This window comes from Trachypithecus francoisi, unplaced genomic scaffold (genome assembly GCF_009764315.1).
Source record: "Trachypithecus francoisi isolate TF-2019V2 unplaced genomic scaffold, Tfra_2.0 Lachesis_group11, whole genome shotgun sequence".
Classification (NCBI taxonomy): domain Eukaryota; kingdom Metazoa; phylum Chordata; class Mammalia; order Primates; family Cercopithecidae; genus Trachypithecus; species Trachypithecus francoisi.
The window spans coordinates 454298-478169 of record NW_022681456.1 but is presented as its reverse complement, the minus strand read 5'-3'; the positions used below and the strand labels follow the sequence as shown (position 1 = coordinate 478169).

The following is a 23872-nucleotide window of genomic DNA, read 5'->3' as shown; positions in this document are numbered from 1 at the left end:
GGAACCGCACCTACCCGACGGAACCAGCGAGGCTGCACACCTACCTGCACAATAGTTGGGTTGTCCCCTGAGCCAATCAGATATCGGGGGTTGCTCCAGATAAGGTCTGAAAAGGTGTCTTCCTCTCCCTTCTCCACAGCTTTCCGAAGCTTGGCGGTGAGGTCCTGCGTGCGGGGATTTTTATAGCTGTTCGCTCGCTCTTTGTTGACTGTTTCTGATTCAGACAAGCACAAACCATCTGTCACTAAGAGACAGAATTTAAGAAAGATTAGTTTCCCCAAGTCACTCATGCACCCTATGATGAGGGATAAGGAGGAGCTTTCCACACAGGCTTCTGGGCCAACTGGGAGGCACAGGTGAGAAATGACGAGATGGGCCTGCGGCCACCAGCCCAGCATGGAACGGCAGCCAGCGCGCCTGTGAGCAGAGCAAGTGGGCGAGAGCAGCCAGACCCTGCCGCAAGCTTGCTGGGAAAGGCTCTGTGAATGCGGCCAAGTTTGGTGAACTTTGTGTTTTTTCAGAGACGGGGTCTGGCTCTGCCACTCAGGCTGGAGTGCAGTGGGACGATCACAGCTCACTGCAGCCTCGACCTCCTGGGCTCAAGTGATCTCAGCCCCCCAAGTAGCTGGGACTACAGTTGTGTGCCACCACGCCTGGCTTATATCCGTATATATAAATGTATTTTTAAAGATGGGGTCTCACTATGTTGCCCAGGCTGGTCTCCAACTCCTGGCTTGAAGGGGTCCTTCTGCCTCAGCCCCCAAAAACGTTGGAATTACAAGCGTGAGTCACCCACCCGGCCAGTGAACTTGGAAAGCTCGGTCAGTAGGTGGAGGAGGAACAACGGCAGTTGTGGGCAAAGGAACAGTCCCAGCAATCACGTAAGACCTTCGACGTGTACAGTGTGGCTGCGAAGGACCATAGGGTTAAGAAGCGTGCCACTACGCCCTGCTGATGTTTTTGTGGGGACGGAGTTTTGCTCTTTCGCCCAGGCTGGAGCACAGTGGTGTGATCGTGGCTCACGGCAACCTCCGCCTTCCGGTTTCAAGCAATTCTCCTGCCTCAGCGTCCCAAGTAGCTGGGATTACAGGCACCTGCCACCACGGCCAGCTAATTTTTGTATTTTTAGTAGAGACAGGGTTTCACCACGTTGGCCAGGGTAGTCTGAAACTCCTGACCCGAGATTATCCACCCACCTCAGCCTCCCCAAATGCTGGAATTACAGGTGTGAGTCACCGCGCCCGGCCAGTTTTTTACATTTTTGGTAGAAGCAGGGTTTCACCATGTAGGCTACGCTGGTCTCCAACTCCTGACCTCAAGTGATCCACCCACCTCAGCCTCCCAAAGTGCTGGAATTACAGGCATGAGCCACCGTGGCCGGCATGATTTTTGTCTTAAAGTGATTTCCTTCTGAGGAATTCTCACAAATTGCAAAGAAGGAAATCTGTACCTGTTAGAAGCCACTCTGGTTTCCATCCAGGAAGCACCTGTATAAGGCTGACTGAGGACAGGCGGATGACTGGAGGGAGAGGGCGCCATTCCTCTGGAGTACCAACCCGCCAGGGAAGCCCAGACAACTGTGAGCTGGGAGAGGCAGCAGGAGCTGAGGCCAGACGAAAGGTAAAGGCAGAGGCTCTACCCCACACTGACTGGGAAGAGCCTCTTCACACAAAACCCTAGTTCTGAGCCAGAAGGTGGATAGGAGGCAGACTTCGGGCTGGACAGCTCCTACAGATAAGCCCGACTTTTGCAGATGCCCTAGTCCTAGAAGTAGGTATAGCTTCAGGTGGGGAAGGAGACTGCTCTCAGGATCCAAAAAGGCACAGTGGCTCACCTCTGTCATCCCAGCACTTTGGGAGGCTCAGACGGGAGGATCACTTGATGCCAGCAATTCGACCAGCCTCGGCAACATGGCAAGACCCCATCTCCATAAAAAAATTTAAATTCTAGCCTGGCCAACGTGGTGACTAAAAATACAAACATTAGCCGGGCACGGTGGTGCACTCCTGTAATCCCAGCTACTCGGGAGGCTGAGGCAGGAGAATCACTTGAACCCAGGAGGCGGAGGTTGCCGTGAGCCGAGATGGCGCCACCGCACGCCAGCCTCGGCAACAGAGCGAGACTCCGTCTCAAAAAAAAAAAAAAACGTTTAAATTCGCTGGGTGTGGTGCCGCACGCCGACTTCTCTCCCTATTTGGGAGGGTAAAGCAGGTGGACTGCTCGAGCCCAGGAGTTTGAGGCTGCAGTGGGCCATGAGAGCACCATACCGTACTCCAGGCTGCCATAAAGAACAAAACCCTGTCTCTTTACAAAAAGAGAAGAAAAAATCCAACAGGCAGCAGGGAGAGACGTGAGGACAGACGGAGGCAGCCACAGCGTTCTTTTCAGCTTCTCCAGTCAGGATGCTGATGACTGGCATGTCAGCATCAGAGCTAGCGTGGCTTCCGGGTCCACTGAGACGCCATCGACTCTACCCCCATGGAGAAAACAAGTTACCACATATGAGGAAGGAAGGCACAAAACAGGGTGGGATCTATGGGACAGGAAGGAACATCAAGATGTGAACTGCCGCATGATTTACCTTTCAACCCGTCATTGCTAAAGAGCGGCGCTGTTTTCACAGGAGAAAGTGGTAAGGACGTTCTGCTTGGAGAAGGGAAATAATCACAAATTCCTCTAGCAAATTTCTCAGCGTCTTCCCTGGTAGAAAAAGCTTTAAATCGGGACCCTTTGATCATCTTGACAGCTTGCAATGCTTCCTTTTTATTTTCATAAACATGGATCCTTTCTGGGTAGGAAAAGTAAAAAACGAAAATCAGAGATGAGTGACTGGAGCAGCTGTTACCCGGTCACACCCTGGGCTTCATCATCAGCTTCCACGTCTGCTACCCAGTCGCCCGGCTTAGTTCAGATCTGTAATCTTGAAGAAAAAGGGCCTTAGCTAGCCAAAATAACACAGTTAACAAGCTCAACTGTGTGCGTATATACATGGGAGTAACATAATACATATTATGTTCATATATGTAATTCTATATGGCAAGATTCTATCCTAAAAACTAAATTTCATATGAAGATCTAAACAAAAATTATTAAAAGGCAAATTTTAAAAAACTATAATGATGTCAGCCAAGAAGAAAAGAGAATTTTAAACACAATTTTGAACAGGAAACGCCTATTTACTTTTTTTTTTTTTTTGAGATGGAGTCTCGCTCTCTCGCCTGGGCTGGAGTGCAGTGGCCGGATCTCAGCTCACTGCAAGCTCCGCCTCCCGGGTTTTACGCCATTCTCCTGCCTCAGCCTCCCGAGTAGCTGGCGCCTGCCACCTCGCCCGGGTAGTTTTTTGTATTTTTAGTAGAGACGGGGTTTCACCATGTTAGCCAGGATGGTCTTGATCTCCTGACCTCGTGATCCGCCCGTCTCGGCCTCCCAAAGTGCTGGGATTACAGGCTTGAGCCACCGCGCCCGGCTTTTTCTTATTTTTTTTTTGGAGACAGAGTCTCGCTCTGTCGCCCAAGCTCAAATGCAGTGGTGCGATCTTGGCTCTCTGCAACCTCCGCCTCCCGGGTTCAAGTGATTCTCCTGCCTCAGCCTCCCAAGTAGCTGGGAGTACAAGGCACCCGCCACCACGCCCAGCTAACTTTGTATTTTTAGTAGAGATGGGGTTTCTCCATGTTGGTCAGGCTGGTGTTGAACTCCTGACCTCAGGTGATCCGCCCACCTCAGCCTCCCAAAGTGCTGGGACTACCTTTACAATAATAAAGATTAAAAATAAGGCCGAGGCCGGGCACGGTGGCTCAAGCCTGTAATCCCAGCACTTTGGGAGGCCGAGACGGGCGGATCACGAGGTCAGGAGATTGAGACCATCCTGGCTAATACAGTGAAACCCTGTCTCTACTAAAAAATACAAAAAATTAGCTGGGCGAGGTGGCGGGCGCCTGTAGTCCCAGCTACTCGGGAGGCTGAGGCAGGAGAATGGCGTAAATCCGGGAGGCGGAGCTTGCAGTGAGCTGAGATCCGGCCACTGCACTCCAGCCTGGGTGACAGAGCGAGACTCCGTCTCAAAAAAAAAAAAAAAAAAAAATAAGGCCGGACACGGTGGCTCATACCTGTAATCCCAGAACTTTGGGAGGCCGAGGCAAGTGAATCACGAGGTCAAGAGATACAGACCATCCTGACCAACATGGTAAAACCCCGTCTCTATTTTAAAAATACAAGAATTAGCCGGGCATGGTGGCACACACGTGTAGTCCCAGCAACTTGGGAGTCTGAGGCAGGAAAATCACTAGAACCCAAAAGGCAGAGGCTGGAGTGAGCCAAGATTGCGCCCCTGCACTCCAGCCTGGTGACAGACCAAGACTCTGTGCCAAAAAATAAGTAAACAAATAAATAAATAATAAATGACAAAAATAAAACCTGCACTATGACCATTTCCCAGTGTTACTATTCTTTTTTTTTGAGACGGAATCTAGCTCTGTCGCCCAGACTGGAATGCAGTGGCACAATCTCAGCTCATTGAAACCTCAGCCTCCCGAGAAGCTGGGACTACAGGCGCCGCCACCACGCCCGGCTAATTTTTTGTATTTTTAGTAGAGACGGGGTTTCACCGTGTTAGTCAGGCTGGTGTCGAACCCCTGACCTTGTAATCTGACTTCCTCGGCCTCCCAAAGTGCTGGGATTACAGGCGTGAGCCACCGGCCTGGCCACTAAGTATTCTTTAAAAAGATCTTATGGAAGAATAATCTTCCATTCTATTCACGGTGTTTAACCAATTATCTACTCACAGGCATCACCACAAATGATATCACAGTAACAATACTAATGACAGTGTGCAATTTCTGGCATTCCAGTCAATATTGAGTTCTCTTTTTTTTTTTCTTCCAATGCTAAACCTTGTTTAAAATTACAATTCGGGGCCGGGCGCGGTGGCTCAAGCCTGTAATCCCAGCACTTTGGGAGGCCGAGACGGGCGGATCACGAGGTCAGGAGATCGAGACCATCCTGGCTAACACGCTGAAACCCCATCTCTACTAAAAATACAAAAAACTAGCTGGGCGAGGTGGCGGGCGCCTGTAGTCCCAGCTACTCGGGAGGCTGAGGCAGGAGAATGGCGTAAACCCGGGGGGCGGAGCTTGCAGTGAGCTGAGATCAGGCCACTGCACTCCAGCCTGGGTGACAGAGCGAGACTCCGTCTCAACAACAACAACAACAACAACAACAAAAAAATTACAATTCGGGGCCGGGCGCGGTGGCTCAAGCCTGTAATCCCAGCACTTTGGGAGGCCGAGACGGGCGGATCACGAGGTCAGGAGATCGAGACCATCCTGGCTAATACGGTGAAACTCCGTCTCTACTAAAGAATACAAAAAAAAAAACTAGCCGGGCGACGAGGCGGGCGCCTGTAGTCCCAGCTACTTGGGAGGCGGAGGCAGGAGAATGGCGTGAACCTGGGAGGCGGAGCTTGCAGTGAGCTGAGATCCGGCCACCGCACTCCAGCCTGGGCGACAGAGCCAGACTCCGTCTCAAAAAAATAAAATAAAATTACAATTCTTGGGCTGGGCACAGTGGCTCACACCTGTAATCTCAGCACTTTGGGAGGCTAAGGTGGGAGGACTGCTTGAAGCCAGGAGTTCAAGACCAGCCTGGGCAATAAAGCGAGACCCACTCTCTTAAAAAAAAAAAATTTAATTACCTAGGTGTGGCCAGGCGAGGTGGCTCACGCCTGTAATCCCAGCACTTCAGGAGGCCCAGCCTGGTGGATCACTTGAGCCCAGGAGTGAGAGACCAGCCTGGGCAAAGTGGGGAAATCTCATCTCTACCAAAAATACAAAAAAACTGACTGCACACTGGCACATGCTCGTGATGTCAGCAATCCCAAGGTATTCAGGAGGCTGAGGTGGGAGGAGTGCTTGAGCCTGGTAGGCAGACATTGCACTGAGTTGTTGAGATCACATCAATACACCCCAACCTGGGTGAGAGACAGAACCCAGTCTCAAAAAAAAAAACCAAACAAACAAACATCAAAAAAACCCCAATTAGCTAGGCGTGCTGGTGTGTGCCTGTAACCTCAGCACGCTGGGAGACCAAGGTGGGTGGATCGCTTGAGGGCAGTTCAAGAGCAGCCTGGGCAACATGGCAAAAACCTCTCTCTATAAAAAATACAAAAATCGGCCGGGCATGATGGCTCACACCTGTAATCCCAGAACTTTGGCAGGCTGAGGCGGGCGGATCCCGAGGTCAGGGGTTTGAGACCAGCTTGGCCAAAATGGTGAAACCCTGTCTCTACCAAAAATACAAAAATTAGCTCGGTGTGATGGCAGGTGCCTGTAGTTCCCAGCCACTCAGGAGGCTGAGGGAGGAGAATCACTTGAACCCCGGATGCAGAGGTTACAGTTAGCTGCGATCGCGCTATTGCACTCCAGCCCAGGCAACAGTGCGAGACTCTCTCTCAAAAAATATACAAAAATAGCTGGGTGTGGTGGCTCATGCCTGGGTCCCAGCTACTCAAGTGGCTGAGGTAGGAGGATCACCTGAGCCAGAAAGGTTGAGGCTGCAGCGAGCCGTCACTGCACCACTGCAATGCAGCCTAGGGGGTGGAGTAAGACCCTGTCTCAGATGAATAAATTAAAACAATAAAATGGCCGGGGGCAGAGACTCACGCCTGTAATCTCAGCACTTTGGGAGGACGAGGCAGGTGGATCACGAAGTCAGGAGTTCAAGACCAGCCTGGCCAAGATGGTGAAACCCCGTCCCTACTAAAAATACAAAAAATTAGCCAGGCGCGGTGGCAGGTGCCTGTAATTCCAGTTACTCAGGAGGCTGAGGCAGGAGAATCACCTGAACTCAGAGGGCGGAGGTTGCAGTGAGCCGAGATTGTGCCACTGCACTCCGGCCTGGGCAACAGAGTAAGACTCTGTCTCAAACAATAAATAACTAAACAAATAATAAAATAAAATTACAAAACTTTGATGCTGAAAATTTATGCATTCATTGGCCATTTGCATTCATTAACATAAAAGGTGTGCAGGTTACAATGCATTTTAAAAAGAGGGAGGCGACTAATCAACAAAACTCCTAACCAACGGCAGCAGCCAGCTAATATTAATATCTCAGTCCAGCATATCTCATAGAATCCAATCTACCTAACCAATTTTAACAGTTCTCACGTAGACTCACAAATATTTCAGGAAAGTTCTACATAAAAATATTAACAATGGTTAACTGGGGTGATGAGATGGTGGTGACTGGATGTTTTCTTTTTTTATCTGTACTTTTCCATTTTCAAATGTCATCCCGCCCTCTGCATATATGTTATCTGTGTGAGGAAATCCTACACACGTCCCCATTACCATTTCTCGCTGGGACGTCCTCATATACTGGGCACACCCCATAGTACAAGGGCGGTTCCTTAGACGCAGTCACTCCAGTTCTGTAGGTGTCGACGGCACTGGGGGGCACCGAGCAGGTCTTAGATGTCACAGCTTCCTCTTCTGGAGGATTCAGGCCCACACTGTAACCAAAATCTCTGTCTTCTGAAAAACCAGCCTGATCAGTTGGGTTCCCTTCAGCTGACTTCAAAATCCTTTGTGTGTCCTGGCTGAGAGCTGTGGCACCTGCCTCATGGTGGTCGAAAGAAGGCAGCCTTCCTCTTTGCTCCAGTAAAGCCTGAGCCAATTTTTTCTCAAAAATGAACCTTGTAGTTGACGTAATGGGTCCACATTTCAATCCAGCTTTGATGATTTCTTCTCTAAGGTCATCTGGATTCAGAAGTTTCAATTGAGCCAACACAGCATCCATTGTCATCTCACCTAGGCCCAAGACAAAAAAATCAAATAGAGTCACAAAACACTAACACCTGCTGAAGCTGGGTGGCAGGTACCAGGGTTCATTACATAATGGCATCAGTTTATTTCATTAAAAACTTTTTTCTTGGCTGGGCACAGTGGCTCATGCCTATAATCCCAGCACTTTGGGAGGCCGAGGTGGGCGGATCACCTGAGGTCAGGAGTTCGAAACCAGCCTGGCCAACATGGTGGAACCCCATTTCTACTAAAAATACAAAAAATTAGCCGGGTGCAGTGGCAGACACCTGTAATCCCAGCTACTTGGGAGGTTGAGGCAGGAGAATGGCATGAACCCAGGAGGTGGAGGCTGCAGTGAGACAAGATTGCACTCCAGCTTAGACAAGAGCGAGACTCCAGATCAAAAAAAAAAAAAAAAAGTATTTATTTTTTCCCGGGCAGGATTCCACTTTTCATACAAGCTCTCTCCTTACTATAATGCCACCATTTTTTCTTTTTTTTTTTTTTGAGGCAGAGTCTTGCTCTGTCACCCAGCCTGGAGTGCAGTGGCACGATCTCAGCTCACTGCAACTTCCGCCTCTTGGGTTCAAGCAATTCTCCTGCCCCAGCCTCCCAAATAGCTGGGATTACAGGCTCCTGGCATCACGCCGAGCTAATTTTTGTATTTTTAGTAGAGATGGGGTTTCACCATGTTGGCCAGGTTGGTCTTGCACTCCTGACCTCAGGTGATCTGCCTGCCTTGGCCTCCCAAAGTGTTGAGACTACAGGCGTGAGCCTTTTTTTTTTTTTTTTTTTTTTTTTTTTTGAGACAGAGTCTCACTATGTCTCCGGGCAGGCTAGAGTGTAATGGCGCAATCTCGGCTCACTGCAACCTCCACCTCCCGGGTTCAAGCGATTCTCCTGCCTCAGCCTCCTCAGTAGCTAGGATTACAGGCATGTGCCACCATGCCCAGTTAATTTTGTATTTTTAGCAGAGACAGGGTTTCTCCATGTTGGTCAGGCTGGTCTCGAACTCCCAACCTCAGGTGATCCGCCTGCCTCGGCCTCTCAAAGTGCTGGGATTACAAGGCATGAGCCACCGTGCCCAGCCCATTATATTCTTAAAAAAAAGAAAAAAAAGTCCAGGCACGGTGGCTCACGCCTGTAATCCCAGCATTTTGGGAGGCCAAGGCGGGCCGATCACCTCAGGAATTCAAGACCAGCCTGGCCAACATAGTGAAACCCTGTCTCTACTAAAAACAAAAATTAGCCGGGCATGGTGGCACATGCCTGTAATCCCCGCTACTTGGGAGGCTGAGGTAAGAGAATTGCTTGAACTTGGGAGGTAGAGGTTGCAGTGAGCCAAGATCCCACCACTGTACTCCAGCATAGAGGACAAGAGCGAGACCTCATCTCAAAAAAAAATGACCCAAGCATAGTGGTGCATGACCACGGCCCCAGCTACTCAGGGGGCTGAGGCAGGAGGATCCCTTGAGCCTGGGAGGTGGGGGCCACCGTGAGCCAAGATGGCACCCCTGCACTCCAGCCTGGGCGACAGGATCAGACCCTGTCTCAACAACAAATAGAAGGATGGGGGGGAGTAATATTTCTAAATTTAAGTTTCTATAGGGTTCTGACTTTTAAAAACATGTTCGTGATTGACATATTCAAGAAATAAGTAAAGCCGGGCAAGGTGGCTCACACCTGTAATCGCAGCACTTTGGGAGACTGAGATGGGTGGATCACGAGGTCAGCAGTTCGAGACTAGCCTGGCCAAGATGGTGAAACCCTGTCTCTACTAAAAAAAACACAAAAATTAGCCAGGCGCGGTGGCAGGCGCCTGTAATCCCAGCTACTTGGGAGCCTGAGGCAGGAGAATCGCTGGAATCCAGGAGGCAGAGGTTGCAGTGAGCAGAGATCACCCCACTGCACCCCAGCCTGGGCGACAGAGCAAGACTCCGTCTCAAAAAAAAAAAAAAAAAGAAAGAAACAAATAAGTAAATAAACAAAAAGATGAGGGACACTCAAATGGAATACCAGCCAGAAGAAACGAACCTAACTGGTTTACAAGTGAGTAACACACGGGAAGCTAACCCATGTAACTTTGGAAAACAGTGAGTGACTAAAGTGCTCTAAGGAGAAAGACAAAAAGAACTGTGGCCATTACAGTGTGAACAGCCTCTAAGCAGTAGGTGTTTTCACAATGCTATAAGTTAGCACACCTACAGCTATTCTCTGTGGACTCTAGGGCAAAGCAAATAATTTGAATACATGGTGGCTGATGAGAGCCAGGACTCTCAATGACAGAAAGGAAAGTGGGAGTGAGAACAGGGTTTCATCAAATGATTCCTGTAAAGGGCAAGAGAGTAACCATCTCAGACTCTATGAGCCAAAGGCCGTGTAAGTGCTCAAGAACAGCCACAGGCAGGGCGTGACAGCTCACACCTGTCATCCCAGCGCTTGGGGAGGCCGAGGCGGGAAGATCACTTGAGTCCAGGCGTTCAAGACCAGCCTGGGCAACGTGGCGAGACCCTCTCTACAAAAACTTTAAAACTTAGCTGAGTGTAGTGATGTGCACCTGTGCTTCCAACTACTTGGGGGACTGAGGCAGGAGGATAAATTAAGCCCAAGAGTTTGAGGATGCAGTGAGCCCTGTTTGTGCCACTGCACTCCAACCTGGGAAACAGAGCAAGACCCTGTCTCTAAAAAAAAAAAAAAGAATAGCCACAGATATACATAAACAAAAGGGTATGGCTGTATTCCAATAAAACTTTACTATACTTAGGAAAAGAGATGCGGGCCAGTTTGGATCACAGTTTGCTGACTCTTGCATTAGAATAAACCCAGGGGCCCGGGCATGGTGGCTCATGCCGGTAATCCCAGCACTTTGGGAGGCCAAGGTGAGTGGATCATTTGAGGTCAGGAGTTTGAGACCAGCCTGGCCAACATGGTGAAACCCCGTCTCTACTAAAAATACAAAAATTAGCTAGGTGTGGTAGCGTGCACCTGTCATCCCAGCTACTCAGAAGGCCAAGCAGGAGAATCGCTTGAACTGGGCAGGCAGAGGTTGCAGTGAGTCTTGGCCTGGACAACAGAGTGAGACTCCATCTTAAAAAAAAAAAAAAAAGAATAAACCCACAGACGTTGCATTGAAATTGGAAGTATCAGTATGATCACATGGTCTTTGACCTATCGATGGGTAAAGATGTGAGAAACAGCTAGGTCTGAAGACTGGGTAATGTTACATTAACAATTTTTTTTTTTTTTTTTTTTTGAGGTAGAGTCTTGCTCTATCACCCAGGCTGGAGTGCAATGGCATGATCTCTGCTCACTGCAACGTCCACCTCCTGGGTTCAAGCAATTCTCCTGCCTCAGCCTTCCAAGTAGCTGAGACTACAGGCACCTGCCACCACGCCCAGCTAATTTTTTGTATTTTTAGTAGAGACTGCCTCACCACATTGGCCAGGCTGATCTTGAACTCCTGACCTCGTGATCCACCTGCCTTGGCCTCCCAAAGTGCTGGGATTACAGGCGTGAGACATGGCACCCGGCCGAGTATGCAACTTTTGAGATTGGCTTTTCCTAGTCAGCATAATGCCCTTGAGATCCACCTACGTGGCAGAGTGGACCGCTGTGGAGTGGCACCCCGGGGTATCAATGTTTAAGTTTAACCATTCACCTCTAGAGGGACATTTGAGTTATTTCAGTTTCTGGCAATTACAAATAAAGTTGCTATGAACATCAAATACGGGTTTTTGTGTGAAAATCGTTTTCATTTCTCTAATAAAAGCTCAGGAATGCAGAGCAGATTTAACTTCCTAAAAACCTGCCAGGCTGATTCCTAGAGTAGCTGCACCACTTACCATCCCCACTCGCAATGCACGAGACCCAGTTTCTCTAAATCTCTCCTGACTTGTGGCAATATCAGTATTTTTTTTTATTTCAGCCCCTCTCAAAACACCCGCCTCCCCCCAGCCACCTTGTCCATAGCTCTGCTTGGATGATGCTGGTGGTGACGGTAACAGGGCACTCAGAGGTGCTTAACACATACCAAGTGCTGCACTTACCCAACTCCCAAAAAATCTTAACTAGGTACTACTATAATCCCTATTCCTAAATGAGCAGGCTGAAAACAGACAGGTTAAGCCCACAGCAATAAGTGGTAGGGCCGGGCGCGATGGCTCACACCTGTAATCCCAGTTACTCGGGAGGCTGAGGCAGGAGAATGGTGTGAACCCGGGAGACGGAGCTTGCAGTGAGCCCAGATCACGCCACTGCACACCAGCCTGGGTGACAGAGCGAGACTCCGTCTCAAAAAACAAACAACAACAACAACAACAAAAATAGAAAAATTAGCCGGGCTTGTTGGCATTCGCGTTTAATCCCAGGTACTCGGGAGGCTGAGGCAGGAGAATCGCTTGAACCCGGAAGGCGGAGCTTCCAGTGAGCCGCGATTCTGCCACTGCACTCCAGCCTGGGCGACAGAGCGAGACTTCATTTCAAAAAAAAAAAGAAAGTGGTAGGGCCAGGACACAAACTCACACAATCCGACAGGAATCCCCACTCAATCATTACAAAGCACCGCTTCTCAGTGACTAACAGTCTGACAATTTAGAGTAAAAACAAACTCAGTTTCTCCCACTAGACTCTGGCAACATGCTTCAGACGCCAGATATGTGGGGGTTTTCTCCCCACGAATCACGCAGGTCATCCGTTCTGCAGTGGACACAGGCTGGGTGTCCTCTGTGCAGTTCCATCCTAATTCAGTCATCTATTCTGACAGCATCTTCCTGGACATACCAGCAGACCGCACAGGTTAAGGGCTTAGCCCCACAAGACTGCCTCCCCACTTCCAGGGCCCAGGTTGTTTGACCTGCGCTTCGGACCGACTGGGTGTAACGGGGTAACCTCCTCAGGTTGTGTTAATTTGCTAGAGTGGCCCCCGAACTCAGAGACGTGTTTTACTTACATTTACCAGCATAGGATAAAGATTACAAAGAATATAGGTGAAGAGATGCGTGAGGTAAAACCGGGGGGAAAGGCTTGGAAATTCAAGGCCTCTCTGAGCACCGCCTCCAGGAACCCCCACGTACTATCTGGAAGCTCCCTCAACCCAGCCCTTTTGGGTTTTTACAGAAACTTCATTTCACAGGCATTGGTGATCAGCTCAACCTTCAGCCCCTCTCCCCTCCCCGGAGGCTGCGGGTGGGGCTAAAGTCCCCAGAACCTCTAACTCAGCCTTGGTCTTTCCTGCGACCAGTCCCATCCAGAAGCTCCCTAAGGGCTGCCGGCCACCCGTCCACTCAGCCTACAAGACATGACGTTGGAGGTTCCCGGAATTTCAGGAGTTGTATGCCATGAAAAGCGGATGGAGGTGAAACACAGTTCACAGTATCAGTTACCTCAAACGTGAAATGACCAAAACCCACCTCTGATCTCCACATCACCCAGACCCGACAGTCTACCCCAAAGCAATAAATGGACGCCTTCTCCCCTTTCCTCCAGCCCCAAACTCCTAAGTCACATTTGCCTTTTTCCGTCTCTGCCTTATGTTCAATGACCAGTAACCGCAGGCGTTTCACATTCCAAACACATCCGGGACCCAGGGCTTCCTACCCGCGCCGCCCTCCTTTGGGCCATCCCTCCCCAGGTCTCCATCGACCGCAGCGAGGTTCTCCGCTAACGCCTCGCCAGGCTCCCGCCGCCTTCCCCGGAGGCCGCTCCCGAGCCCAGAAAGCTCTCATCCCCGAACCCGGCGTGGCCCCTGCCGCCCCCGCCCCGAGAAGCCAGGTTCCCCGCAACTGCCCTTTCCGCGGCCGGAATGGCCTTTCTCGAGCGGCCCTGGTTCTCCCGCCGGCCTCGCCCAACTGCTGCCGGCACCGGGAGCTCGAGGGGCGCGGCCCGGGGAGGGCGTCGGGGCGGGGAAGGGACCGGGGTGCGGGGGCCCAGCGACCGCCTAGGCCTTACCTGGGGCGGGGGCGGCGGCCGCGGGGGGCGGAGGGACTGGGGTCCCACTGCGGCCCAGACCCCCAGGCCGCGGGCCCAGCCGCCGCACCAGCCACCGCACAGCGATCAGCAGCACCGAGGCGCCCAGCAGCTCCCAGGCCAGCGCCGCCCATTCGGCCGCCGCCAGCCGCGGCCACAGCATCGCCGCAGCCCGGGCCGCAGCCGCCGAGGAGCCCGCACTGTGCGCCGCGCCCGTTCCAGGACCCCGCGCCGGGCTGCCCGCGCCCTGCCTGACGGCGCCACGCTCGAGGCGGCCGGGGTGGCGCGGGGGACACTGGCGGCGGCCACGCTCACGAAGGTCCGGCGAGGTCGCCGCGGTGGCCCCGGCCCTGGACCCTAAGCGGGCGGGGACGGGCGAGCGGACGGGCGGGCGCGGCAGGCGGGGCGCGGGCAGCCCGGCGCGGGGTCCTGGAACCTGCGCGGCGCCAAGAGCGTAATGTGTGGGCGGGGGCGGGGGCTGGGGCGGGGCTTGTTTACTGCCTCCCGGGCCCGGGTCTGGCCTCCGCGGGGCGCTGCGCCTCTTCGAGAACGAAGCGGGCTCCGCTGGGTTCGTGTGCTCTGGGCCCCAGGACCGTTTGCGGCCGCCGCCCCGTCCTGGAGCTGGAGTGAGGAGGCGCCTCTCACTTTCCTGCGAACCCGCAGAACGGGTGGCCGGCGCTGGGGAGGCCCCCGGAGCTTCCCGCTTCTTCACCAAGCGACCCTGACGCGCAGTCGAAAGCTTGGATTTTGCCGGGCGCGGCGGCTGCGTCCGGAGTCCTAGCGCCTTGGGAGGCGAGGCGGGAGGATCCCCTCGGCCCAGGAGTTCGAGACCAGCCTGGGCAAATATTTTGAAAGTCATGGTAAAAGCCGCAGTTACTTTTGCACCAACCTAATTGGGAGACCCTGTCCCGAAAAAGGGAGGAGGATTTTCCTGTATACAATTTAGATTTGTTTTTTTGATGCGGAGTCTTGCTCTGTCGCCCAGGCTGGAGTGTAATGGCGCGATTTCTGCTCACTGCAGCCTCCGCCTCCTGTGGCTCACGCCTATCATCCCAGCACCTTGGGAGGCCAAGGCAGGAGGATCCCTTGAGCCCAGGAGGTGGAGACCAGCCTGGGCAATATGGCGATACACTGTCTGTACTAAAACTTTTTAAAAATTAGCTGGATGTCGTGGCACATGCCTTGAGGAGGGAGGATCACTTAGGCCTGGGAGGTAAAGGCTGCAGTGAGCCAAGATTGCGCCATTGCACTCCAGCCTGGGAGAGAGAGACCCTGTCTCAAAAATAAACACATACATACATACATACATAAAAAGGTAATTACGTAAGTCCTTGCTACGGAGGCTCCATACATGAAGGACTTTAATAACAAGTTGTTATACACTTTTATGAACTATAAATTTAAGTTTGACGTATATGCATGCTTTATAGGGGTGGCCGGGTTCTCGCCCGTCACAGGGATCTTGTCATCTGAATCATAAACCCAAGCAGCTCTGGGAGAACTCAGAGCTCATTTGTTAAATGGTCAGCTGTAGTCAACTGTTGTCACCCAGCACGCACTCTCCAGCCTTAACAACAGAAGCTCCCAGTGGGCAGTGGAGACGCTCCCGTCTCCTAAACACATCCAGCGGCCATGTGACTAAGCAAAGGCAGCGGAGAGCACAGCCACGCAGCCGGCCTTCTGCGAGTGCCCACAATGCACATCCCTGTGCTTTCTCTCCCTACTCACCTCAGAGGGGGACGGAAGGTGGGACTGGGAGAGCTGTTCTCAGGCTGGTGGACTCTGTGATCAGCGGAGACGGAAGGCACTTTTGTTCTCGGCACCGTGAAGCTGTCCTGGTCAGTCCTGTTTCCATGCTTGAGTGTCTGTGGTGCAGCAGCTCCACCATCCTTGACACCAGGACTTCTGTGGAATCCAGGTAAGCAGCTAGGGTCCTGGTAGGGCCATTTCCTCACCCCCATCTAATGCATCCACTCCCAGTTAAATGAGAACGGAATAATCACAGGAAAACATGGAGAACAACTCCACTGTTCCGAAGCCAACCCTATATTAGCCACTGTTTAACTTTAGGTAGAAATGGAAAAATTTGAGATGTAAACTCCTGCAGGTAGAAGTGAATTTCTCGTGAGTTAACAAAATGAAACTTACTAGAATCAACGGCCTTTTCTGAGAGCCATTCTGATTTTATTCCTAGTTGTAGTTTAACTTCTACTGCGTTTCTGATCTCAGATCACCAAGGGGCCGTGTGAGCCCCAGGGACTCAGTGGAAGCTGCAGTCTCATAGCTCGAGGATTTACTCCCAACAGGCTGGGATAAGCCCTAGATGAGCAGGGAGTAGCTAATTTTTTCTTCCCCTTCTTTTTCAGTATTAATTGCATTTCCTTAAAGGCCGTGTCCATTAAGTTTGTTATCAATGGCTATTTAGCACTTGTGGAAACCTAGCCATATGTTACATACAGTAGGGTTTAGTCAGGAAAACAGTTCAGGCCAGGTGGTTCAGCAGAGGAAATGCAGGGGCAGGGACGGCAACTGCAGGACGCCAGAGGTCTTCAGGTGGAGATAACGGCCTGTAGTGGAAATGCACAGACTCCAGAACCTGGTGGAACCTGGGCTGATGCCGGGGAATGAGGGCGGCAGGGGAGCTGCGACCGTGACCATCAGACGCCCAGCCGCAGGGACTGCCCGATGCAGGCAGGCAGCAGCAGTGGGGGGAAGGGGGGGCATCTGTTTTCTGGGTGAAGATGGGGCATTTTGAAAGCATTGGAAAGATAAACCTGACGTGTCCATCCAGTCTCCAGAAATGCACATTTAACGCTCAGAAGGAAATCTTGCAACAATTGAAGTGCTGTTGGGAGGCTCTGTGAGCAGAGATAAGACTGTCCTGTGGGTTTCAGGACATTTAGACGTGACACTCAAAAATATTTCACTGTGGGCCAGGCGCGGTGGTTCACGCCTGTAATCCCAGCACTTTGGGAGGCAGAGGCAGGTGAATCACCTGAGGTCAGGGGTTCGAGACCAGTCTGACCAAAATGGTAAAACCCCATCTCTACCAAAAACACAAAAATTAGCCAGGCGTGGTGGCGGGCGCCTGTAATCCCAGCTACCCGGGAGTCTGAGGCAGGAGAGTTACTTGAACCCAGGAGGTAGAGGATGCAGTGAGCTGAGATCGAGACACTGCACTCCAGCCTGGGCAACAAGAGTGAAACTCCATCTCAAAAATATAAATATTTCATATGAAGGTGGAATCCAACCCCGACAATGTGTAGAAAAGCCCAAAAATCTCCTACACAAATTCCTGAGCCAAGGGCTACGGAGAGGAGCATCCTGGTAATGCCAAGGACACGCTGCCTTCGAGGCTGGAGGTTCCCACCTCATCAGTAACGGAGGCATCGCCAGCCCTCAGCTGCCTCAGGAGCCCCGGATCGGCCTTCACGCCTCCCAGAGGCTCCACCATCTTCAGCCCTCACTTCAACTGGAGTCCAGACCTTAGAAACGTGGACACTGCGAAGGTCGCTGGCAGCAAGTGGTGGAGCCAGGGGAACAGCTGTAGGACGCCCCCACACACAGGCGAACAGAGGGCACTGCCGGGGGAGGACTGTAGGACCCCACACACACAGGCAAGCAGAGGGCGTTGCAAACATTGGCAGAGGCGGCCCAGCAGCAGTTTAACATCGCCCTGTGTCCAGGAGAAAGGCCACTGCCCAAGTACACTTTTTATTGCAACCTGCAACATTCACCCTCAGACGGAAAGCATGTGTAGAGGCCACCAAGTTCCAACAAATGCTTCTGACTGTAGACGCCACCGAGGCTGGGAATTCTTCTCGTCATCTAGGAAAGGCATGGGGACGCTGCCAGCAACTGTCACGTTTATCCATCGAGCTAGGCGGCAGGAGTGTAAATCACCAGCTTAGCTTCCCCTATCATCTGCTTCCTGCTTCCTTTTTTTTTTTTTTCTGGAGTCTCCGTCACCCAGGCTGGAGGGCAGCGGCACGAACTTCACTCACTGCAACCTCTGCCTCCCAGGTTCAAGCGATTCTCCTGCCTCAGCCTCCTGAGTAGCTGGGGTTACAGGAACCCGCCACCATACCCGGTCATTTTTATATTTTTAGTAGAGATGGGGTTTCGCCATGTTGGTCAGGCTGGTTTCAAACTCCTGACCTTGAGTGATCCACCCGCCTCGGCCTCCCAAAGCGCTGGGATTACAGGCATGAGCCACCGCGCCCGGCCTGCTTCCTAATACTACCTGAAGTCTCAGATCTCCAAGTGGCCTGGTGATTTTTAAATCCTCAGCCTCCCATCAGCGATAACCTAAATTCCTGACAATACCTGATGCCACACTAAGCCAGGAAGAAGTGACCCATCCGTGTCTGCCAAAACCGCTCCTGACACCCACTGCTGAGCTCTGTAGCAGGATGCAGCGTGGAGCTTCAAGCTGCTGAGACAGACACAGCTGAAAATGCACCTGTCAGCCAGTCAGTGCAGTGCCTGCAAACACGTAGCAACTCCATGGAGAAAAGGAAAAAGTTCAGATATAAACATGTCCCCTTAAGGGTTTCTATAGACAAAAAAAGTTATATCCTTAATATTTCAGAAAGTTAAGGCCACAGAAGGCGGTCAGGGAATTTTTACTCCGATCTGTGTAGTAACTCCCTGGGTACAGAAGCAGGTAAAGCAGTCACAGGAAAAAGTGCATTAATCCCACAGGGCCAAGCCCGGCGACTACCACTTCCTGTCCCTTTTCTGTACTTTTTAAACCATGGTGGCCTCTACTAACGTCTAACTGAAAACTCTATACCTGGTTAACTCATTCTTTTTTTTTTTTGAGATAAGAGTCGCACTCTGTCATCCAGGCTGGAGTGCAGTGGCGCGATCTTGGCTCACTGCAACCTCCGCCCCCCAAGTTCAAGCAATTCTTCTGCCTCAGCCTCCTGACTAGTGGGGATTACAGGCACACACCACCACACCAGGCTAATTTTTAGGTTTAGTAGAGGTGAGGTTTCACCATGTTGGCAGGGCTGGTCTTGAACTACTGATCTTAGGTGACCCACCCCCGCTCAGCCTCCCAAAGTGCTGGCATTACAGGCGTGAGCAACCGCACCCAGTTTACGCCTGGTTAACTCTTAATGATCAAAATCAAAGTATGGATGGAAAAGAGAATCTGGGAAGTCACATTGCTGAGGTCTGACAGTCATGACTGCACCGTCACCAGGGAGGCCCAGCAGAGGGCAGCACCTGCATGATGAGGCCCAGCTGAGGCGCCGCCGCAGAGTGGCCACCATCCTTCCCCTGGTCCACCGGGAAGCTCGCTCCCCCTCCTGAATTCCTGGCAAATGGCAACGGGCGAAGTGTGGGCCAAGCGCGGAGGAGGCGATGCCATGCGTCTGCTGTTGTCACAAGCCACAGAAGTTAGCTTCACTCCTGCCTGAAACCGGCAGGGCACTAGAATTCTCTTTTAAAGCATGTGTTGAACAGTGTGTATAATAACATGAGATTAAAAAGTTACTCTCCAAACAACAAAATACAAATATTAAAATGAAGCTTCCAATGAATATGAAAATCTTTACCAAAAAATAGTTTATTGCACAAAATTTAAGGAATTCCCAAGCACACTTACATTTGTAAAAAATCAACGTGCTTTTTAAAGTTACATTTTGTCAGACAAGGTGACCCCTTTCCCCAGAACAGCCACAACTTGAGGGCTCTCTTTTGTGAGGAAATTTTTAATAAAATGAGTAACTCAAAAGCACTGAATTTTCCAGACCCTCTAACGCATTTCCCTCAGGATCCTGTGAGAGCCTGAGATCACCGTATGATGAGATTCGCCTGGACCTTCCGGTCAGTGAGCTCAGAATGCCTCACACCACAGCATCACTCAAGTCCTCACGTCAGAGGGCTCCTCGAAGGGAGGCTCCAGGACGGTTCTCTCTCAGATTTGCTGGTCCCCTCCCCTCCGAGAATCTTCACATACAACGTTCTGTTTTTGTTTTTAAAGACCTCAGGGAACTAGAACTCTATGTTGTGGGAACCCTACACCAAGGAGAGTTGAGGGCAAACTCCCTAGCACAGCACAGCGCAGCACGGACTGTTCTGGGGGGGCAGGGCCCTGCTGGACCCACCTGAGGAGAGTCTGTTTCACATCCTATCAAAATCACTGCCTGATCCATATTGCAGAGGTTGGGAACAGGGGTGTGAGTCCATAAGACCCGTAGCATCAATCTCACACACACCATGGAAAAACACATGAAAACCAAGTTACATTGTTTTGGGAGCATCAGAAAAACAAGCAGTGACGTCGTGAAGTGCCCAAGCCTGTTGTGACACACAGCGTGGGGACGAACACACCACATAATGCTCTGGGGACCCTGTTTTCTAAGCAATACTCCCGACTTCACTGCCTTTTCCATGAGGATATTCCATCATTCCCACTTCTGCCCACAAGAACAAAATAATTCAAACTTTACGCACTGAAGTAACTCTGGGAGGTAGAAGTGCCGGGAGAGTCCCTTGGAGATAAGAAAAAAACCTCAACAATAAAAAAAAAGCTGGCAATTTAAAACTTCAACTTCAGTCGGGGGTGGTGGTTCACGCCTGTAAACCCAGCACTTTGGGAGGCTGAAGCAGGCAGATCACCTGAGGTCAGGAGTTCGAGACCAGCCTGGCCAAAATGGTGAACCTCTACCCCTATAAAAATACAAAAATTAGCCCGGTGTGGTGGCGGGCACTGTAGTCCCAGCTACTCGGGAGAATGAGGCAGGAGAATGGCTTGAACCCGGAAGGCGGAGCTTGCAGTGAGCTGAGATCGCGCTACTGCACTCCAGCCTGGGCGACAGAGCGAGACTGTCTCAAAAAACAAACAAAAAACCCAACTTCCTCTTCTAGGCATCTTCTTAAGAGAGGAAGCCTGAAGGCCGTGTCCGCGTGAACACAAGAGGTCTCAGATCCAGAAGCACAAGCCGTGCATGAAAACACCAAGACTCACCACAGACAGCGAGGGCAGCCAGGCCCTGCCAACCAGAGGGGGCCCTGGCACCGGCGGCCACAGAGCGCCGGGGAGGTATCACACCCGAGGGCACACACAGGAAAAGCGGGGTGAGCAATGCAGAGCTGCCTTGAGTATTTTCAGAATTAGTTTGTCCTAAGAGAAAAAAAAACACACGGTGAACATCGCTCACTCGAGGACTTTCCATGAGAAGTCGCTCCGCACCGAATGTGTGTGATTTCTTGATTTTAATTTTTAAAAATTTTCTTATTGATGTATTAGTATTTTTTTGAGACGGGAGTCTCGCTGTGTTGCCCAGGCTGGAGTGCAGTGGCGCGATCTCGGCTCACTGCAAGCTCCACCTCCCGGGTTCAGGCGATTCTACTGCCTCAGCCTCCTGAGTAGCTGGGATTATAGGTGTGCACCACCACACCCAGCTAAGTTTTATATTTTTAGTAAAGACAGGGTTTTGCCATGTTGGCCAGACTGGTCTGGAACTCTTGACCTCAGGTGATCCACCCGCCTCAGCCTCCCAAAGTACTGGGATTACAGGCATGAGTCACCACGCCCGGCCCGATTTCTTGATTTTAATATTAAAACAAAGGGGTAGTGCAGCCCAAATAAATAAGAATGTAAATTACTGTATTTTTCTTTTCTAATGGTACAAGAACAATTTAGTAAATAACATCTTCAACTTAAGATAAAAAGGATATATTTATAATGAAATTTTCAAGTATTATTTCAAAATTAACCCTGTACAAATGATATATATATTTTGGAAGTTCTAATACTTGCTAGAGAATATTTTTTAAATACCAAACATCTTTGTGGTTAATGCTACCTTAACCTTACCAATTAACCTTCTAAAAGTATATTACAACAGAACACAAATAGCATAAACATACCATACTCTTTTCTCCACAAAACAGACACAAGATACGGACATGAGCACATCTGGCCTGGCCAGTGACACTCAGAACCTCGTTTCAGACCCATACCTCTGCAAAGGAGGCCACGCGGACCCATTCTCTCTCTCTCCTCATACAATAAATATTATTTTAGATTTTCTTAACAAACTAGGGGACAACTTACAGACCCCAACTCTCCCAGTCAGTGTCTGCAATGTTTCAGGAGTTGGGGTGGGAAACGGAAGATCTCACACACGTAGTGCTGATTTTAAATAAGGCATCTGTTTCTGAGACACCTGGGGAGAGCACAGCCACCTTCCTCACGGTGCTGGCCTGTCTCTCCCGGAAATCACCTCTGCTCTCCACATGATGCTGGTGTAAGCACAAAGGACCCAGGACTTCTCTTGGTGACTGCACGAGTACAGGCGCTCCCTCAGACACTGGTAAAGATTTTCACTTGGGCATAGAAGTGTGAGGCTTGTTACCACCTGCTATCTACACCTGGCTGTGGCTCCAGGAGAAACGGCAAGAGTCGCTGCAGGGAGCCCCTGGCCTGCTCTCCTCCTCCTCCTCCACCTTCCTTCCTCTCCCTCTGGCCTTTCCCTGTGCCCCACGAAGGTCAGATCAGATACGGGGCCTCAGTGTCCTTGTGCCTCCTGATGGCCTACAGGCCTGACCAAGGGTCCAAGCTGCCCCTTCCCGGTGGCCAGCCATGGTGGAATCACACAGGACCAGTGGCCTGAGAGGAAGAGACCGGCAGGAAGGAAAGACCCTTAGCAACAAAGTAAAACCAGAACAACAGAGGACCTTTCTGTGTAAGAATATTTGGCTTTAGAAGGTAAATAAAATAATTATATTTCTTAGAACAGAATTTTCTGACATCCCTAAATCCTACAGGTAAATTATTCCCAACTAATTTTCAAAAGGCAATCAATAATAAGACAAATATGTTCTTCTTAAATAATATGAGCATACGCTTGTTAAAGATTGGGTTACAGGCTGAGCGCGGTGGCTCATGCCTGTAATTCCAGCACTTTGGGAGGCTGAGGTGGGCGGCTCACTTGAGGTCAGGAGTTCGTAACCAGCCTGACCAACACGGTGAAACCCCATCTCTACTAAAAATACAAACATTAGCCTGGCATAGTGGCGAGCGTCTGTAATCCCAGCTACTCGAGAGGCTGAGGCAGGAGAATGGCGTGAACCCGGGAGGCAGAGCTTGCAGTGAGCCAAGATGGTGCCACCGCACTCCAGCCTGGGCGACAGCGAGACTCCATCTCAAAAAAAAAAAAAAAAAAGGTTGGGTTATGATCTTCATTGTCTACGTCCACATCCTATGGTGGGATGGCTATCCAAAAAAACAAGCAAAAAGCCAAAGGTGCAAATAAAATTTCATTTCTGCAGAAAAGTAAAGCTCTTACTGAACGGAACAGGGAACTGAGACTGCAGCCGGCCTGGCCGGGCGCTGGTGCGGCACACCCCGTCATGCAGCCTCTCCCCGTCACCTGCAGAGAGCAGCATCGGTGACCGCTCAGAAGACATGTCCTACAAATAACCCTTCAGACACGTGCAAAGCTCCTCGCCGAGAGCCTATTAGGCTTTTAAGATTTGGTCATTCCATGGGAAAAGCTAATTGTAATCTTCAAATGTTTTTCTATTCCTTGGCTCTCATTCTGTTACATATTTTACTCCTTGTTAAAGGCAAAACAAAATTTAAATTTCATGTCTTAGAAAAACATCGGCCACACAATCGAATAAATAACACGGATAAGACAGCGTTCGGACAGCAGGACACAGAGGCGAGTCCGCAGCAGTCACTGTCCCGCATGGATAAGACAGCATTCCGGACAGCGGGACACGGAGGCGAGTCCGCAGCAGTCACTGTCCCGGCCCTTCTTTGGAAGCCCTGCTCTGACTGTGTCTCTGGGCATTACCACGTGGGTTGGCATGACCCCCAGGGGTCGCAGGGCTGGCAGTGGCTGGTTCCACCGGAGTCCACGAGGACAGAGACTCGTGCACTGTGAGGGTGTGCTCCTCCATCTGGCGCTGCAGGCTGTCCATCTCCTGCCTGGGACAGAAGGAGGAAGGCGGCCCAGATCACACACGTGCCAGGCAGAACGCGCCACCCGTGGGCAGCCTCGCTCGCTAGCACCTGAGTGGAGCTGGGCAGCTTCGGGGACCCGCAAACCAACCGAGACCACAGAAGCTCAGCTATTCTCGGCACC

General features: G+C 51.1%; 2 protein-coding genes across 13 annotated transcripts in view; both read right to left on the bottom strand.

Moving 5' to 3' along the window:
• The window catches only part of ANKLE2 (ankyrin repeat and LEM domain containing 2), a 36191-nt gene extending 22180 nt beyond the window's left edge, over positions 1–14011 (bottom strand). For 4 of the 6 annotated variants that reach the window (XR_004439478.1, XM_033220004.1, XM_033220005.1 and 1 more), the window contains exons 1-4: positions 13746–14011; positions 7347–7805; positions 2582–2788; positions 45–244 (exon numbers count right to left, since the gene is read on the bottom strand). Coding sequence is in view for 5 of the 6 variants with exons in the window: in XM_033220004.1 (XP_033075895.1) it covers positions 45–244; positions 2582–2788; positions 7347–7805; positions 13746–13926 (1047 nt within the window). In the remaining variant the exon portion in view is untranslated. Of the gene's footprint in view, positions 1–44; positions 245–2581; positions 2789–7346; positions 7806–13207; positions 13392–13745 lie in introns of those variants that run through there. The other 2 variants (XM_033220006.1, XM_033220007.1) reach the window with 2 other exon arrangements.
• Positions 14012–21367: 7356 nt separating this feature from the next.
• Positions 21368–23872, bottom strand: part of GOLGA3 (golgin A3) — a 53470-nt gene continuing 50965 nt past the window's right edge. For 5 of the 7 annotated variants that reach the window (XM_033219996.1, XM_033220000.1, XM_033220001.1 and 2 more), the window contains one exon: positions 21368–23715. In XM_033219996.1, the coding sequence (XP_033075887.1) occupies positions 23526–23715 (190 nt within the window). In that variant the 3' untranslated portion in view covers positions 21368–23525. The remainder of the gene's footprint in view (positions 23716–23872) is intronic. The other 2 variants (XR_004439474.1, XM_033219999.1) reach the window with 2 other exon arrangements.